General features: G+C 36.3%; 1 protein-coding gene across 19 annotated transcripts in view; it reads right to left on the bottom strand.

Moving 5' to 3' along the window:
• Positions 1–20,495, bottom strand: part of LOC141292231 (calpastatin-like) — a 47,621-nt gene that overhangs the window by 12,846 nt on the left and 14,280 nt on the right. For 5 of the 19 annotated variants that reach the window (XM_073824210.1, XM_073824215.1, XM_073824213.1 and 2 more), the window contains 9 exons: positions 10,673–10,735; positions 7,351–7,506; positions 6,774–6,893; positions 5,518–5,637; positions 5,042–5,146; positions 2,322–2,366; positions 2,110–2,205; positions 1,888–1,968; positions 1,427–1,477 (listed from right to left, as the gene is read on the bottom strand). In XM_073824210.1, coding sequence (XP_073680311.1) covers positions 1,427–1,477; positions 1,888–1,968; positions 2,110–2,205; positions 2,322–2,366; positions 5,042–5,146; positions 5,518–5,637; positions 6,774–6,893; positions 7,351–7,506; positions 10,673–10,735 — 837 coding nt within the window. Of the gene's footprint in view, positions 1–1,426; positions 1,478–1,887; positions 1,969–2,109; positions 2,206–2,321; positions 2,367–5,041; positions 5,147–5,517; positions 5,638–6,773; positions 6,894–7,350; positions 7,507–10,672; positions 10,736–15,016; positions 15,150–20,495 lie in introns of those variants that run through there. The other 14 variants (XM_073824219.1, XM_073824221.1, XM_073824222.1 and 11 more) reach the window with 8 other exon arrangements.

The following is a 20,495-nucleotide window of genomic DNA, read 5'->3' as shown; positions in this document are numbered from 1 at the left end:
AAAGTGAATGAGTGATGGACTGTATTCGCTTATGTTTGCTAGCCAACACCCTTAGAACAAGCGAAATACTTGGCACCAAAATACAGATAGAAAGAAGCATGAATAATGCAAAGACGTGAGTGAATCTCAGTGAGATGTCAAATGTCTCACAAACAAGTCATGCATGACAGTATGACTGAGTGTGACGGTAAACTTTTGGCCTTATTCACTAAACGTGCATATTGTGTGCATAGAAATAGGGATCATATTTTTTACAACTGAGACACTCATATGCAACTATTACAGAAGGTTAAAACGCTCACTGATGCTTCAGAAGGAAATATGATTCATTAAGAGCCAGGGGGTGAAAATTTTTGATTGGAATAAGGATGTGTAAATCTTTCTTATTTTGCCTACATATAATGTATTTTATATTTGGTACTGCCCTTCAGAAGCTACAGAAGAAAAATTACATATTCCCCAGAAGATAAAATAAGTTACATTTACCCTGATCTTCAAATTCAAAAAGTTTTCACCCCCGTGAAATGCATCTTTTTTTCCTTCTGAAGCATCAGTGAGCTATTACCTTCTGTAATAGTTGCATTTGAGTCCCTCAGTTGTCCTCAGTGTGAAAAGATGGATCTTAAAAATCATACAGTCATTTTTTGAAAGGGTTCAAATACACAAAGTTTTGAAAAACTGAAAGGTTTTTATGAAGAACAGCAAGCAGTTTAACCGTTTAGGACAAACAAGGGACTCAGGAACAACTAGCACTACACAAAAAACACAGCTGTGGATAATTCAGGTAACATAACAGTATTAAGAATCAAGTGTATGTAAACTTTTGAACAGGGTCATTTTTATATTTTATATTTTGTTATTTTCTCTTGTGGACTATATGTAAACATCTTTTATATGAAATATCTTATTCAGGTCAGTACTAAATAAAAAATAACATGCATTTTGTATGATCCCTCTTATTTTGGTTTGATAAAATGAACATTTTGCAGAATCTGCAAGGTGTATGTAAACTTTTGACTTTAACTGTATATACATTTTAAATGAAAACTGAATAACCATGCACCCCTATAATAATTGTTAACAAATACTACATGCATTGCAGATTGATGCTGGATAAATCATGCATAAAACAGAGCCTGTATATGCATAAATTATTCACCATTACTTTGAAAGTAAGAACAAATGCATATGTAACTTTGTTAAGTAGACAAGGAGAATGCAATGAGAAAGAGGCAATAACAGTGCAACCATAATAAAAAAGAAAAAATGCTAATGTGGTGTTGGGAAGTCGGCAAGTAAACACTGGAGACTTTATAAGTGTGTGTGTGTGTGAACTACAGTACAAGAATGTGAGTCACATGATTAGAAAGGGGCTAAAAACAACACAAAACACACTGACAGTAAAAGGCCTCCACAATTCTCCTACCTTGGGAACATCTTTAGGCTTTTCAGGAACTCCGGCAGGTGTTTTCTTTTCCTGAATGGACAAATTAACAATGGTCAGACTCAAAGCTGACTAAATAAGTGACTGAAAAACATGCGAAAAACAATGCTTTAAATTAGATGAAAACAGACTCTAAAAGACTTTCACACAACAGCTATAATTAAAAAGGCAGGTTTCAAGGAGGCATTAGGAACAGCGAAACAAATCAGAAATGTGAAGAGAGAGAAGAGAGAGTTCACTCTAAAAAAAGACAGTATGGCTTCAGAAGACTTCTAATACCCCTTCTTTATCCCACAAGCCCTTATTTAGACTACTTTTATTATGCTTTTTTTTTAGGTTTGAAACAATGTACCATTTTTGATTGAACTGTCACTTTAACTACTAAGAAGATGAAAGGAACAGAAAATAGAAAGGGTTAAGAATATGCACAATCTCCAACTGACCAGGTCTGCTCGTCTGTATCCGGGTGGCAATGTGTCATCTCTCTCACCACACAGAACACCTTTCTCTGGTTTAACATTTGGCTGAGACATGCAATACACTTTGTTAGAAAACACACACGTGTAGAAATACACAGGCTGTTAAATAATCAGCATTCACAAACACATGCTAGGATGCTTAGGTTTTACATATACATCAGTCAAATATCTACACCCATGCTGTACCTCTTTGACTTCTGGCCCAGTGAATACTGGGCCTTTAGGAGCCACAGGTTGCGATGATGGTAATGTGCCAGACAGGACATCAAATGGATCTAACTCCTACATACATACATACATACACATAAAAATAAACTCAGTGGGATGTTTTTAGCACATCGAGAATTTGATAATCACACAACAGAAACCACAAAGATAAAGCCAGCATGTAAACTCACCTCCGTACTGACTTTAGCTCCTGGAGGACCCACTTCAGTCTGCACCTGTAGCACAAAGCAAAATACTTTTATTATACTGACATATCTGCAGTGCACTACCCTACTTGATCATTCCCAGGTATCAGACATATTTTCCTCTGCAAGGATTTTTCAGTAGAGTATCATTTGAAAGTTTTGGGTTGATAGGTTAAATATTAAAAACTGCAAAATTGTGTAAAATTATTTCTGACATAAAGCAGAATTTTCAGCATCATTATTCGTCTTCAGTGTCAAATGATCCTTCAGAAATCATTCTAATATGCTGATTTGCTGTTTAAGAAACATTTCTTATTATTACTGCTGAAAACATTGGAAACTATTCAACTTTTGTCAGGATTCTTTAAAGAATAGAAATTTGTTTGTAATATACAGTCGTGGCCAAAAGTTGAGAATTACATAAATATTGGAAATTGGAAAAGTTGCTGCTTAAGTTTTTATAATAGCAATTTGCATATACTCCAGAATGTTATGAAGAGTGATCAGACGAATTGCATAGTCCTTCTTTACCATGAAAATTAACTTTCCACTGCATTGTTAAGAAGGCTTCAGGGCATCCAAGAAAGTCCAGCAAGCGCCAGGATGGTCTCCTAAAGAGGATTCAGCTGCGGGATCGGAGTGCCACCAGTGCAGAGCTTGCTCAGGAATGGCAGCAGGCAGGTGAGCGCGCATCTGCACGCACAGTGAGGCCAAGACTTTTGGAAGATGGTCTGGTGTCAAGAAGGGCAGCAAAGAAGCCACTTCTCTCCAAAAAAAACATCAGGGACAGATTGATCTTCTGCAAAAAGTATGGCGAATGGACTGCTGAGGAGTGGGACAAAGTCATATTCTCCGATGAAGCCTCTTTCCGATTGTTTGGGGTATCTGGAAAAAGGCTTGTCCGGAGAAGAAAAGGTGAGCGCTACCATCAGTCCTGTGTCATGCCAACAGTAAAGCATCCTGAGACCATTCATGTGTGGGGTTGCTTCTCATCCAAGGGAGTGGGCTCACTCACAATTTTGCCCAAAAACACAGCCATGAACAAAGAATGGTACCAAAACACCCTCCAACAGCAACTTCTTCCAACAATCCAACAACAGTTTGGTGAAGAACAATGCATTTTCCAGCACAATTGAGCACCGTGCCATAAGGCAAAAGTGATAACTAAGTGGCTCGGGGACCAAAATGTTGAAATTTTGGGTCCATGGCCTGGAAACTCCCCAAATCTTAAAACTTGTGGTCAATCCTCAAGAGGCGGGTGGACAAACAAAAACCCACTAATTCTGACAAACTCCAAGAAGTGATTATGAAAGAATGGGTTGCTATCAGTCAGGATTTGACCCAGAAGTTGATTGAGAGCATGCCCAGTCGAATTGCAGAGGTCCTGAAAAAGAAGGGCCAACACTGCAAATACTGACTCTTTGCATAAATGTCATGTAATTGTCGATAAAACCCTTTGAAATGTATGAAGTGCTTGTATTTATATTTCAGTACATCACAGAAACAACTGAAACAAAGATCTAAAAGCAGTTTAGCAGCAAACTTTGTGAAAACTAATATTTGTGTCATTCTCAAAACTTTTGGCCACGGCTGTACACTACCAGTCAAAAGTTTGTGAACAGCAAGGTTTCTTCTGCTCACCAAGCTTGCATTTATTTATTAAAGTACAGCAAAAACTGTAAAATTGTGAAATATTTTTGCTAATTCAAAAAATAACTTTTCTAATTGAATATATTTTAAAATGTAATTTATTTCTATCATTTCAAAGCTGAATTTTTTTGGATACTCCAGTCACATGGTCCTTCGGAAATCATACTAATATTTTCAAAAAATAAAAAATGATGTTGAAAACAGCTGAGAATAATTTTTTCAGGTTTCTTTGATGAATAGAAAGTTCAGAAGAACAGCATTTATCTGTTTTATCATAACTTTTGATGAATTTACAGCATCCTTGCTAAATATAAGTATTCATTTCTGTAATTTCTATTAAAAAAAATGATACTGACTCCAAGATTTTGAATGGTGTTACAAAAGCTTTTTATTTCTGATCTAATGTTAGCACATATGCCATTCCCTAGCTGTTACTATATATATATATATATTTTAGCTTCAAATTATCGTAATCTTTCAGAGGTTTGAAAGCATAATTACCACTTAAAATAAATATTATTATTTCTTAATATGACATTTTATGAACTTGTGACTACATGGAGGAACAAAAAATTTGATTAAATATTATGAAAAACCTACAAGAAATGGAGACCAGTTTCAGGACCTAAAATATACACCGTCTCTTATCAGTATAAATTGACTAAAATGAATTAAAAAAAAAAAAAAAAAAAAAAAAAGGAAAGAGAAAAAAAAAATTGTTTTAAATGTCATGCGTCAACTGCTTGTGCACACAAATACAATGCTTAAAATAGAGCACAATGTTTTCCAGATGATTCACAGCCTTTCTAACGTTTTCTTGCTAGTGTACATGTGCTATCTGGACCAAAAATGTTGTTGAGTTTAGACTTAGTGGTAGCAGCTAGTTAAAAATAAATCCCCCAAAAGTTCTTTAAAAATCCATTAACATACTCTGGGTGCTTTTTCAGGCAGAAATGTCTTTCATTTGCACCTTTAGCATAAGAATGTGAGGGTAAAATAACAATGCTGATGTATTTTGATGCACTCCCGATGTTCCTCTGTCATTCCATAAGTACCTTTTGAGCGCTTGCCTGCTTTTGGGCGCCGGCCGGGGCTGAGGGCTTCACAACAGCCGGATCCACCTTAGCAGGTCCCAGTTTGGTCAAAGGAATGGTTGTACTCTATCAGGAGCATACGCACCACATATTCAAGCATTAACACCTAGTTTATGCACAGAACTGAGCAATTGTGAGCCAAAGCAAAACCATAAAGTGAAAGAAGAGAGAGATAAGACATTGGTCTTCTCTTTACAGGAGTACAATGATGCAACTCCCCACAAATGTTTAAAAGATAAACGCCACGAGAGTGGTGATCAGAGAATGAGACATTGCTGAGGTGAAACTATCCATCAAAGGAGAATTCTTGAAGTAACAGCAGCATTAAATGGCATGGAGAAGATGATATCACAAAAATGGCAAGTTGATTAAGTCATGTTTGCAGAAGAAGATGGATAAAGCAGCCAAACGCCTATTAATGCTCTGCATTAGTGTACCTGGGCCTTGTCTTTCAGAGGATCTGTGGGCTTCACTCCTGTCGTTCCAGCAGATCCAGTCCTGGAGCCCCCAGTTTGGACTTTAGGAGGTGGTGTAGGTGAGGGTTTAGAGACTGCGGCCTGCAATCAGTATGCAGGAGTAAGACCAGAATACAGAATCTCAAGATCTCTATTTGTAATTTACACTACCAGTCAAAAGTTTTTGAACAGTGAGATTTTCAATGTTTTTAAAGAAGTCTCTTCTGCTCATCAAGCCTGCATTTATTTGATCCAAAGTACAGTAAAATTTCAAAATATTTTTACTATGTAAAATATCTGTTTTCTATTTGAATATATTTTAAAATGCAATTTATTCCTGTGATTTATAGCTGAATTTTTGCATCATTACTCCAGTCACGTGACCCTTCAGAAATCATTTTAAAATTCTTATTTGCTGCAAAACAGCGAAGTATAATTTTTTCAGGTTGATGAATAGAAAGTTCAGAAAACAGCATTTATCTGAACATTATCATCACTTTTGATCAATTTACAGCATCCTTGCTAAATACAAGTATTCATTTCTGTAATTTCTATAAAATTATACTGACTTCAAGCTTTAGAATGGTATAGTGTATGTTACAAATGCTTTTTATTCCTGATCCAAGACTTTTAAATGTTAGTGCATATTTCCAAGACATATATATATATATATATATATATATATAATAAGTGCATATCTTATTCCCTAGCTGTTACTATATGCTTTAAATTATCGTAATCTTTCAGAGATTTAAAGGAATTATTACCACTTAAAAGCATTATTATTTCTTAATATGATGTTTTATGAACTTGAACTTGTGACAACTTGTAACATTGTTACGCCACAAAATCATAAAAATTTTCATAAAATGAACTGAAGACAAAATAAGCGACTAAATATGTAAATATATATACACACACTGTCTCTTATCAGTATAAATTAACCTGAAATCATAAAAAAAAAAAAAAAAAAAAAACAGAAAGTGAAAGAGTAGAGAGATAAGACATTGGTCTTCTCTTTACAGGAGTGCAATGATGCAACTCCACGAGAGTGGTGATCAGAGAATGAGACATTGCTGAGGTGAAACTATCCATCAAAAGAGAATTCTTGAAGTAACAGCAGCATTAAATGGCGTGGAGAAGATGATATCACAAAAATGGCAAGTTGATTAAGTCATGTTTGCAGAAGAATATGGATAAAGCAGCCAAACGCCCATTAATGCTCTGCATTAGTGTACCTGGGCCTTGTCTTTCAGAGGATCTGTGGGCTTCACTCTTGTCGTTCCAGCAGATCCAGTCCCGGAGCCCACAGTTTGGACTTTAGGAGAAGGTGTAGGTGAGGGTTTAGAGGCTGCGGCCTGCAATCAGTATGCAGGAGTAAGACCAGAATACAGAATCTCAAGATGCAATTTAAATATGAAGACGAGATGAGACTGATGAATGAAACCAAATGAAGATAGACTGCAGTTGCGGTTTAGTTTCAAGATCGCAGAGGAGATGTTTCTTAAGACGGCATCCAAAAAGTAACCCAAAAGACAAAATACCAAAAACACCATGTCCATTAGACTGAGAAGTTTGTGCAACAAACGGTCCCACAGATGTTTTCCAGATGTTTTGAAGATGGAAACAGCCCAAAAGTGTTGTGTTAGTGTTCACCAAAATGTTAACAAAGAATGAAAGCAGGAAAACAAGTTAGGAAAGAAAGTCAAAGAAGTGTTAAGGAAAAAGTGCACCGTGGCCCTGATGAAACCCAGCGTGAGGAAGGTGTAAATAAGCCCGTAGTCCGATAAAATCCAGCAGATGGATGGTGACTACCTGTGGCGTGACTTGAGAAGATCCTTTGCGAATGGAGGTGAAGCCTCCAACGCCTGCGGATCCCGCAGCGGATGCTCCTGAAGCAGTTGCTGGCGTTGCAGGTGTGGTGCCAGACTTGACAGTCACACCGGCAGTAGACGATTGTGTAGGTCCTTTCTACAATGAATACGTGAAAATAGCAATCACATATCACGTTTTTGGGATCATGACAGATTCAATCCCAGGTCTTCCACATGAGCACCACAGCTCAGTTGTGTCAGAACGGTATCAACTGGAAAACTTTATAGGAGAGTGAACATGACCTGTATTTTTCATCAGATATAGAAACTTGTTAACCAGGGAGTTTTGGGACGAGAGTTACCATTACCAATCACACAAATGGCAGTTACAAGCAAGCAAATCAAAAGCAAACTCCAGCTGTAACTAGATTCAGGAAAGTGAGTCATAGGGCAGACACTCCTCATGGGAGACACCATGTCCTGCCACAACCAAATATCCCAACATGCTCTGTCCTAGACAACTGATAGCCATGAGAAAAACAAAAAGAGAACACTTCTGTTAATAACCAAAAAGTCTAAAAAAAAAATCAACCAACAAAAGCCCCTAAGAGACCATACAGCAAGAGGAGAGTATAAAGACTTCTATGTCATTAATTTATTTGCTGTATTTTCTGCCCTCTTGTAGATTTTAATGGTTCTGCTTGTTAAATCAAGCTTCTCGACAACCACCCACAACACGCTGGTATTGTGGTGGGGACTTTTGCACTGGAAAGTGTTCAGGTTTCTTCAGTATTTTTTCCACAAAAAAATTGTATACATTTTGTTACCAAAATGTTTATTCCTCTCCTTTTTTATCTTTACAGTTCTCAACTCTTTAGACCAGGGGTGTCAAACAGTTTAGACTAGAAGGGATACAGCTCTGGCTACTGGGCATGCGCACATCAAACATTATTTTTGTCAAACTGTACAACAACAATATTGTTTTTGTATTCTAGTAAGGGCTAAGTTTAGGGTTGGGGTAGGTGTAGACGCTAATAAAACTCAATCCAATAGGTAGAAAAATGTATTTAATTGTTAGTTTCCGGTCGGAGCTGTATCCCTTCTAGCCACAACCGTGTCAAACTCAGATCCTAGAGGGCAACAGTCCTGCACAGTTTAGATTCAACCCTAATTAAACACACCTGATCCAGCTAATCAAGTCATTCAGCCTTGTTTGACAACTACATGGTTTGTGTGTTAGGGCAGGATTGGAACTAAACTCTGCAGGGCTGCGACCCTACAGGACTGGAGTTTGACACCCCTGCTTTAAACCAAAGGTATTCTATGACATTCTATTGAAGCCCGTTTCCGTCACAGAAAAAAAAAAAAAAAATTCAGAATTGTGTGATATAAACTTGCAATTACAAATTATAAAATCAGAATTGCGAGACAAAGTCACAATTCTGAGAAATAAAGTCAGAACTGCGAGATATAAACTCACAGCTCAGAATTGTGACTTTTCTCAGAATGTGAGATATAAACTCAAAATTCTGAGAACATAACCTTTTCCCCCTCAAAATTGGACTTTATAGCTCGCAATTGCAAGTTCCTCGCTTTTTCTTTGACTTTTTCTCAGAATTGCGAGATATCCCCCAGTTTCACAGACAATGCTTAAGCCTAGTCCTAGACTAAAATGCAAGTCTGAACTGTTTCAACTGAAAGAAACTTTCACTGCCTGATCTAAAAAATATATCAGTGCCTTTGTTTTGTCTCAAGATGCACACCAGTAATGTTTTTGTCTAAGCATGTTTATAAAAATTACTTAAATGTCCTTATTGAACTATGGGCTAATCCTGGCTTAGTCTAAGCCCCGTCTGTGAAACTGGGCCATAAACTCACAGTTGCGAGAAATAAAGTCAGGATTGCAAGATAAATAATAAATTTCCTCACAATTGAGTTTATCTCCGATTCTGACTTTATAACTCAAAATTGTGAGTTTTCATCTTATAATTCTGAAGAAAAAAAAGAATGGTGAGTTTGTCAAGCAATTCTGAGAAGAAAGTCAAAATTGTGAGTTTTGTATCTCGAAATTATGAGAAAAAAGTCTGAATTGCAAGTTTATATCACACAATTCTGAAAAACAAGTTATAACTGTGTTTATATATCGAAATTCTGACTTTATAACTCGAAATTGCAAGTTTATATCTTACAGTTCCAAGAAAAAAAAGTTAGAATTGCAAGTTTATATCATGAGAATAAAAGTCAGAATTACGAGCTTGTATCATGCAGTTCTGAGAAAAAGTCAGAATTGTGAGTTTATATCACGCAATTCTGAGAAAAAAAGTCAGAATTAGGAGCTTGTATCATGCAGTTCTAAGAAAAAAAGTCAGAATTGTAAGTTTCTATCTCAAAATGAGAAAAAAAACGACAGAGTTTATATCGTGGTTCTGAGAAAAAAGTCAGAATTGTGAGTTTATATTACGCAATTCTGAGAAAAAAGTTGGAACAGAGTTTGTATCATGCAGTTCTGAGAAAAAAAAGTCAGAATTGGGAGTTTCTATCTCAAAATTATAACAAAAAAGTCAGAACTTCGAATTTGTATCATGCCGTTCTGAGAAAAAAAAAAGTCAGAATTGCGAGTTTATATCTCGAAATTCTGACTTTATAACTTGCAATTAAAGTTTATATCACACAATTCTGAGAAAAAAAAGTCCGAATTGTGAGTCTCTATCTCGAAATTATAAGAAAAAGTCAGAACTGCGAGTTTGTATCATGCAATTCTGAGAAAAAAGTCTGAATTATGAATTTATATCTTGAAATTCTGACTTTATAACTCGCAATTGCAGGTTTATATCACACAATTCTGGAAAAAAAAAGTCACAATAACGTTTTTTCTTTTTTATTCATTGGAGGAAATGGGCTTCTATACATTCCATAACCATAAGTCTACCTATACTATCAATTCAAGCTAATTCATACTAAAATGTAGTGCAATATCTATCAATATTATAATTCTAAATATTATATTACACTTCATCACAGCTATAAATGAGGGCACTTGAAGGCAGGCAACAAAGTAGCTTTCCACAATCTCAAAGGAACAGCAATAAACACTATCTGAATAGACGGAAAACTTTTTCAGTTCTCAGTTCAGCTTTGACACCACACCTTTTAAAAACACAGTAGCATCCCTCACAAAACAGACACCTGAATACTTCCAAGAAAGAAAACGCAGACGACTATCAACATCCAGTGGAGACACAATAGGTCGATAAATTGCAGAAGAAAATGAGATAATGTAAACAGATGGAGACAAAACGACTGAAAACAGTAAAGGATTTTACCTCATATTGTGCAGGTTTCGTTGTGGAGACCTGAGATGTTGAGGTGGGTGTGACTTGCTGAGACTGCAAAAAGAAAGACAGAAAGAGAAGAGTTTAATGTTTGAGAACACATAATACATTTATATTATCATTAAAAAAAAACATTACTGCTGCTATCAATAAATAAAAATGCATTTGGCTTTATAGAACGCATTACCATCCCTGACCTTGCTACATTAAAAACAACCAGAATCACATGCAAATCATGAGTTTAGTTTGAAACACGAGGTCATGCTGAATCAGAGAGAAGAGAAACCCTATGAACGCATGATCAAACACACCTAAATGTGTGTGAATGATTTCAAATGCGAGAAAAAATGTGCCAAATCCAAAGCGCAAGATGGATTTCCAATCAGATGCAGCTTTATTAATGCATACAGATCAATATTTCTGTGAACTCTGAAGCAATAACAATCCTAGCTCACTTACTGTAAGGACTAATAGTTCAGTAGCTCTTCCGGTTCACAGACTGAATCTTAAACAAGGGCCTTTGAATTACCGGACAAGATCATTAACCACCAAACCACTATAATCATGGCAACCATCATGGTATGTGGCTCTCTCTTAAGACTTAGCACAAAACCTTTAAACACAGATGCTATATATTTATTACAATGACAGTTAAGGACAAAATGGCTTCATTTGCTATTGGCTTTTACACTTCCTCTACATCTCTTCCACTCTTCCAGAGGGTTTGTGAACATAGCGTCAAAGAGCACCCATATAGATTTACTGCTTCGATGTTCCTTGAAGTGTTCTAACAAGCTCAGCAGGTTTTGGGTTATGTACTGAATGAGGGTGGATTGTTGATGATGAAATACAAAGAACCAGAGATAATGACACAGGTAAATAGTCAATGTTATTCATATGATACAGTAAAGCTCCTGCATTAATATCTAAGCTTCCAGTGATTAATGACAGGACATTTTATCAATCTCATTGATCCAGAATTGAATTCCACATAAATCTACATCTTTTTATTGTGTCACGTTGTCCTAAATGACCTGCGTGACTCACGGAAAGCATACTACATGGTTGTCATGACAGGTCAGAGGAACTTAAAAGAATATAAAAAAATAATTTTAAGATCACTTCTTCTTTTTGAAGACTATTTTGTTCTTTTACTTTCTTCACGCTCTTTAGTTTACAGGATGTAATCATTAAGAAGTAAATAAACACATGTAAGTATATCAAAACATATTGTCCTATTTCCAATAAATTGAAATAACAATATTACTAATATTAATAAAACAAAATTTGCTATTATGGCCAAGCATTATACAGTCTTAAAGTTTTCAAATTTTGCTGGATGATAACTAGATAACTGAATAATAATAATACTATTATTGGTATTTAATTATTTTTGGAATAACATCAATATTTTAATTATCAGAATTATTATTAGCGGAATTATTACAGTCAAGATGGTCCAGAAATTGAGTAATAAGGAGAAATGGAATAAGAAAATGAAACAAGCAGGACACAAACATATGCGCACATGCACTAACCTCTAGGCCACAACTTCTATCACATATTTAAATGAAAAGAAAGAGCTCACAGAACTGTCATTGAGGAAGTTTTGAAGCTCAGTCCTTGCTATTGTGCTGATATCTGACCGCCAAAGACACTTTGCTCCCAAATAAGCAGCGCAAGGGTCTTTAGTGTTCATCAAGGGTCTTTAGTGTCCCTGCGCCACTAAATAAAGATACATGAGCAACACCAATAATAAAACACAACCCAGCCCATTTAACAACAATACAGCAGAAAAGGTGGAAACCCATACGAGAGTGACCGAGAGTACATGAATTGAATGTGCATTGGTGTAGAGCTAAATGTTGCGTGCAAGAAACCACCTAGGTACATGCTTTTACTAGGGTAAACACTATGCATGCATTGAAAAACAAAGCATTATGGGTTAATTTGTAGGTAAACACAGGGCAGGTACCATTTCAAAGGACAAAGTGTGCATAAGCACCCAAATGAATTTAATGCTGACTCAGTGCACTTAAAAACAGAAGAAAACATTCCACAGATCTCAATGTAACCACAACAGATAATCCTATAAATAATGATAGTCAGCAATTTGAATATTTTGTCTTTGAAATGTCAAGATTAAAATAGTCTAGGATGGGTTTCGTTGACATCAATGGCTTAGACAATGTGTCAACACCCTAAAATAGGCCCAAACACACATATGATTCAAACAAGCCTAACTGACAAGCTCACATTGTTATCTCAATACCATGCTAGTCAAAATTCCTGATGGACAATCTAACTTTACCAGTACAGTCCAAGTTTGACAACTCCTCCCAGAAACCACGGTTTGTTAGCAGGCGTTAGCGAATGTTACAAAGGAAATAGCTACACGGGTTAGGTACAAACCACACAGGTCTTCTCCAACCTGTTTTAACCTCCGAGCCACTGCCCTCTTCTAATTCAACCACAGTGAAGAAGCATATTTGGTGGAGTCGCACATTGCATCTTTAGACACACCCTTTTAGCATAACAGTTGGTGATTTTTAAACATAAGCTATGTTAGCATTGATTCTTACAACCCAATAACTTAAACTTTCTCAACAGCAGTAGTAACAGAAAACAGAAAAAATCAGGTTCATACAGTAAAGGTCTTTTGTCAGTAGTTACCTCATTGTTTGATTCTATTCTTTAACAAAAATCATGACTAATGCATATTCTCCACCCAAATCACCACAAAAGTACACTCATAAAGTTAATACATTGTGTGACGTCTCAGGTTTCTCATTCAAAGACCAGCTATTAGGCAACTGCTATGACGACAACATTTCTGTATTATGACAACTGAGGTGTAATGACGATATGACATTAGCATTGAGGTTTAAGGATGGGCAGGTTTTACTAGCATAATGAGAGGTTCAATAGCGAACAGATTAGCATGGCATGGGGCTGGCAGATTGTATTTCAAGACCAACTAGTTAAAGGAGTACAGAATAATGTTCTCACCCCATTGTCATCCAAGAAGTGCATGTCTTTCTTTCTTCAGTTGTAAGGAAATTATGTTTTTGATGAAAACATTTCAGGATTTCTCTCCATATATTGGACTTGGTTCAACCCCGAGTTGAACGTACAAAATGCAGTTTACATGCAGCTTAAAGGGCTTTTAAACGATCCCAGCCAATGAATAAGAGTCTTATCTAGTGAAATGATCATAAGATGAATTATCATATGATGATAAGACCCTTTTTTTCTCAGCTGTGATTGTTTAGAGCCCTTTGAAGCTGCATTTTGGAAGTTCAAACTCAAGGGGACTATAGAAGTCCATTATATGGAGAGAAACCCTGAAAGGTTTTCCTCAAACACAATTTCCTTACAACTGAAGAAAGACATGAACATCTTGGATCACAAGGGGGTTGTTCTGAAAGTGAACTACTCCTTTAAGTGACTGCAGTCAGTTTTGAGACTGAAGAAGCGATTTATGCAAATGAAGTAAGATTCTGACTGATCATGACTTCAAAGTTGGCTTTTGTGTTACTAATGCCATAACATTATTATGAGGTAACATCCATGACTTCAAGTTGCTACATGCAAGCAGTCAAGTATGCACTTCAAGCATGTACTAAATGGCCAGGAGCAAAGCATAGGCTAAATGTAATCATGTATAATGGTACACTATAGTAGAACTGAGGAAAATTCAGTGGAAATAGTTTTGTAGATACCATAACAGCATTTCAAAGTAAAAGTGAGGATATAGATTTCTAAAACAGTTCATGATGGCACTAGTGTAAACTAAGCAAGTCTATGCTAGATTCCATCTGGTTGTCACCTTTAACCAAAATCTGCAACCAATCAGGGTGTAGCACGTTTGTTGCTTTACAAAATGAATTAATTATCTAGCTATGCTTTCAGACATGAAATATTAGCTCTTGTCATGAGCATAAGTCAAAATGGAAGGTTGCAAAACATGAAAATCCCACTCTGAGGTCACAAACATCTCAAAAATGTGAGCGTAGTAACAGACAGCTTTAGTAAACTTACTTAAAACCTTCTAAAACTAAAACCAAAGCAGTAAACAAAAACAGTAAACTTAGTAACCAGCAGTTTAAACAATTTCCTGATAGTCAAGATGAAGTCTGGTGAGACATTATGCTACAAAATTAACTGAGGCCTTTTCGGTCGCTCAGGCAACAATGAAACAAGCAAAGCTTTTTTTGTGCCAAAAGCACTGTAATCATTTCCACGAACTGTGGTGCAGTTGGCACAGTCTTCAGCTGTAGCTAGGTACAGCGGCAGGAAACCACAGACAGAACTGCAAGAGCTGTAGATACGTACCATTTGTAACAAAACCGAGAGTGTCCTGTTTCACTTTCTCCAGTAATCCAATCTAAAAGAGAGCCACTTCAAATTCCCTCAGCCTGAAGAAAACACAAAATATATTCCTTATGCACACAAACACACACATATACTAACAGAAACACGCCCAGCAGAGAAGCCAAAGCCTTCAACTCCTCCCACTCCAACACTTCAACAGCTGTTGCCCCTCCCCCAAGTGTGGACGTGTTCTGATTGGTTGAGAGTGAAGGGGCTCCTCCCATCTGCAGAGTGAGCCAGGAAAAATAAACACAAGGCTGTTTCCATACAACTAAGGAAGTTGGAGTTGGGGTGGTGGTTATGGGTTTCAAAGATAGGCTGAGTGCATTGGTTTTAGGGGGTCTGGGCCGGTCTGGACTGATAAGAAGTCGTGCATGTTTCTGTAGAGGTTGATGAAGAAAAAGAAGACGCAGTGCAGGCAGGGCAAACCTTCCAGTTCATGCCTGTCAGGCTGGGTGTGTCTGGTAGACTCACTGCTCAGGAATCTGAACTGCACAACCTACCACCAACCCAGAGAAAGAGAGAAACAGCATCACATGCGTGTCAATCTGCCACACCCAGAGGATGGAAAAAGAACAGAGAGAAAGAGAGATAGAGAGAGAGTTAGTGCATATAAGAGAAAAACAGAGGACGAAAAAACAAATGGGTGAGTCATGAGCCCTGCTTTAAACGGAAGCTCAGACTTGCTGCAGAGTTAGTGCCAGTGCTTATGTAAGAGGAACATGGTGTAGCTACGTAGTCACTGCACGCGTTGACTCACTGCCTTCATATACACTCCTACTGGTAAAACAAAAGGCTTAACTGGTTTGTTTGTTCAGAGAGGATGCCATTTTGACTAAAAACCCCAAACATTGCACAACCAAACCTAGTTTTATGGTAGAAGAGCGCCCTCTGGTGGACACATTGGCTGAAATCAAACATCAAAAGTTGACCAATGAGAATACTATGAAAATACAACTCTAAGCCTCCCAGATGACAAAAAGAAGGTGGATGTGCAATGATTTTAAATAAAATATGCAAAATAGCCATGAAAAATGTGTATTGCTCTTTTGTTGGTTTTGATTGCTTCCATTGTCCTCATTTGTAAGTTGTTTTGGATAAAAGTGTCTGCTAAATCACAATGTGAATGTAATGTAAACGTTTATTAGCTATACACACAGAGCTGGGTAGATTGTTTATAAAAAAAATTAAATAAAAATAGTTTGTTACTAATTACAGATTACGTAATGAAAACTGTAGTTATTAATATTAGTTCTAATTTCTTGAATATATACACACATGTATATGTATAGATTTATATATATACACATAATAGTTACACTTTTATTTTGGATGCAATTAATCACGATTAATCGTTTGACAGCACTAATTCTGAATTTTTTTTAGATTACTTTTAGATTACATTGTATCTAACTTGTTTTAAACTTACAATCAAGGAATATTTCAAGGGGTTAGGTGGACAAAAAAACAAATTTGGGAATCTTGCATTATATAAACAAACATTAATAAACAAAAACAATGACAGTACTAGAGGTCGACCGATATATCGGTTTTGCTGATTAATCGGCAACCAGTTGTTGATTGGCGGAACTATCGGTTATCGGCAAAAATCCATGCCGATAGTTTTTCCGGGTTGGATCCATTGCTAGAGCGGCTGAGAAGGTCCTCATTATACAGCAACGACCCTATAGTCTTTGTTATACAGCACAAGGGCGGCCTCTAGTGGCGGAAATCACTGACAGCGTGTGCAGTTTGTTCAGACACGTGACACTTCACAGAGCGGGACACTTTAGAGGTGGATTTAAAACATCGACAACAAAGCGATGTGTACACAATATACTGTAGTTGCATGTTTTCATATCATTACTTAGTGATTAATTTGTTGACTAGATGCTGCATTAGTGGAGAAAGGACAGCATTATTCTTTTGCCCATTTGGTGATCAAGTAAACTCTTGTGAATCGCGACGCGGCCGGTGTGTTCTAGACGTGGCACTGCACTTTTGCCCGGTGTGTGACTAACATATTTTGATTGGATAATCACAAATGTTCTAGATTAGAAGCAGTTAAATTGTGAAAGTACACAATATGCATATGTATGTAATTTCAATACTGTGGCCTTTGTGTAGATATTTAAAGATCTTTAGCTTGACTGTTGATGTAAATGGCAACACTTTACAATACGAGTCCATTTAACATTAAGATTGATAAAAGTATTGTTCCTTGTTAGAGTGTTAATTTCTTGAAAAAAAAGTTGCTTTTGTTTACAATAATGAACTATGAACTAACTGTAATATTTTCCATCAAATTCATAACTGTATAAAATTTTAAAGAGGGAAAAAAGAAGAACTAGGGAGAATCAATAAATTATGAATACATTGCCACTGTGTGAATAATGTGTAATTATGTAATCCATAATCAAAGTAATTACAAATTATAATATACAAGTTATTAAAAGAATCTGAATACGTAATCCAGATTATATGCTTGAAGTATGTACGCATGTCTGTACACACACTTAATTATTTTCTTGTTTTAAAAAAAACAAGTCAAAATTAAGTGAGTTTTTGCTTAGAACAAGCCAAATAATCTGCCAATGGGGTAAGCAAAAAAAAAATCTTATTTCAAACAGAAAACAAGATTATTTTTCTTACCCCATTGGCAGATTATTTAGCTTGTTTCAAGAAACAACATCGTCTTGAAAATCCTTATTTAAGAATTTTTAGATATTTTGGCTGGAAACAAGACAAAAAAAACCTAAGTAAGAAAAGCATTTTTTTGCAGTGAAAATCTTCTAAGAATTTATAATGGATCTGATGTGAAGTCTATTAGATGATACATAATAAGTGACCCTGGACCACAAATATTAAAGGCTTTTCATTTGATCAGTGTCTGTTAGTATTGATTATACATTTGTTAAAAAAAATATTTAATTGTGTAAGCCCTATTTTTTTTTACATTTATATGCGACCAGTCTTAAGTAGCATGGGTATATTTGTAGGAATAGCCAAAAATACATTGTATTAGTCAAAATTATAGATTTTTCTTTTATGCCAAAAATCATTAGGATATTAAGTAAAGATCATGTTCCATGAAGATATTTTGTAAATTACCTACCATAAATATCAAAACCTAATTTTTGATTAGTAATATGCATTGCTAAGAACCTCATTTGGACCACTTTAAAAGCCATTTTCTCAGTATTTAGATTTTTTTTAGGCATCCTCAAATTCCAGATTTTCAAATAGTTGTATCTCGATCAAATATTGTCATATCCTGACAATCCGTACATCAATGAGAAAGCTTATTATATTCTGACTGGTTTTGTGGTCCAGGGTCACATATTATATTATACCTCACAGTAAAAACAAAAGATCCAGGGGAAGTAGAGCTAAACAGGAAATTGGAGGGAGAGGTTGGATAGTCTTGAAACTGCGTCCCCAGAAGCACAACAGCTGTGTCATACGTATTTACATATATCATTCCCAAAAATGTAAAACTATGGTTTTTCTGTGGTACTGCATTTTTTAATGGTAATACAATAGCACGTTCTGCACAGCTTAAAGGTTTGTACAATCTCGTATAAAGCAAGCGTCATCTGTGACAGCAAAATCTGTCATAGTGGGTGCAGCTAGGTGGAGATTTTGAGGTTCACACTGCGCTTATCACAAAACTCATCACACCCCAAATCTGTATTTGTTTTCATGCGAATGCTGGAATGCAGCTGCATTCCACACAGCTACTTTTGAAGCAGGGGACCTTTGAAGGAAACCAAATAAGGAAAACAGGAAAGAACCACTGACCAAACGCAACAGATAGTTCAGTGCTTGAGTTTAGTATCCTGGCACAGAGCAACTACAACTGAATTAGATTTCTTTACCATCAATCAGTTTTAAGTCAACTGAAGTTGTCATTTCCACCCCTTTCAGTTAAGATGAACCACCAAGACAAAAGCGTTTTAGAGATTGTTTGAGCATGAAGCTGCATGAGAGCACATGAAGCAGGCTTCAGCAAGATGAGAAACAGAGAGTGACAAAACAGGAGAGTTGCATAGCAACCCTTATCTGTCAATAAACAAGTCCCACCCAGACACAGAGGTCGAGAGGTGGCGGTGATGAAATCAAGTAAGGAATCTCACAAGGCCAGAGAGTCTATGTGCAATTCAAGTTCTGCAGGCTCAGAACTGACAATCTGAATATAACACACTCGAAAACAAACCAGGCTCTGTAAATGCTCTACACAACTCGGAGGTCCCTCTCTTAAAACACTGCTCTGTTTGTTTGAGCCGTCCTTGAGTTTTATTATAGCTGGAGAAAGCTATCCGCTAGCATTCCCATTCATCTCAATGACAATTAAAGCTACAGATCTAGTCATAGACACTCAAGAAAGTGCAGTTTTTTGTGCTGTGGTGACTTATTTTTTATTTTGGGTTGGACATATTAAAGGGTCTCTTTTTTAGATCACAAAAATAGACAATAGTCTTTAATACAGATCATAAAACTGTACATTTTAAATGATACATGTATATCTGCTAAAAGTTAGTTTTGTTCATATTTTAAATTTAGAAGAACAGTAGGCCTAACATATAAAAAGCTTTAAAGCTAATGGTGCATGTTTGATGGACTAAAAGCTACACAACTCCCATTTTGATTTCATGTGGTTTTTAAGATTCAGGTAATGCATTTCCTTTCACTCATGGCTTTCTGTTTGTGGTGTGGCTGACCGTAAAAGTTGGAAACTTGCACTGGCTGAAGATACACAGCCCCAAAAGTACACAAAAGTAGTCATAATAGCGCTACCTTTGGACAGACTGCAAGAAAGCAAGTAGAATATCTCACACACAAGCACATGCATATACATGCATGGTAGCGTATGAACACGTTTGACTCACAGCTGTTAAAAAAATCTGATGCTTTTGAACACACAAGGTGTGACACTGATGAAAAAATAACCTCCAGGTGTGATCTGGTTGAGTCAGCAATTATGATTGCATTATGATGCACAGCATATGCTCGTAACTACAAATAAAATAAAATATATCATTTTGAAACACCAAATCTAACAACATTGCTCTATCTAGCTGTCTTTTTCAACTTCTCACACGCATAATCTTAAAAGTATAGGTCTTAATGACTGGCTGAAGTAGGGCTGCACAATTAATCAATTTTCTAATCGCGATCACGATTAGAAAAAAAAAAAAAAAAAAAAAAAAAAAAAGAGTTCATTATTCTGCGTGCTTAAGAGTTATTGTTATTGTGGGCACATCAAAATAATGAGAATAATTATTCATAAGTTAATTAGAATTTTGAATGCATTTTAAGATAACATTTCCCATGAACTGGTCACAATACACAACACCGCTGTATGCTGCGTCAAAGACGGGTGTGCATTCTGTTGTAAACAAGCACGGATGAGAAGCACATGTAAGGAGAATGTAAGAGA

This window comes from Garra rufa, chromosome 19 (genome assembly GCF_049309525.1).
Source record: "Garra rufa chromosome 19, GarRuf1.0, whole genome shotgun sequence".
Classification (NCBI taxonomy): Eukaryota; Metazoa; Chordata; class Actinopteri; order Cypriniformes; family Cyprinidae; genus Garra; species Garra rufa.
The sequence above is the reverse complement of the archived record's forward strand: the minus strand, read 5'-3'. Positions and strand labels throughout refer to the sequence as shown.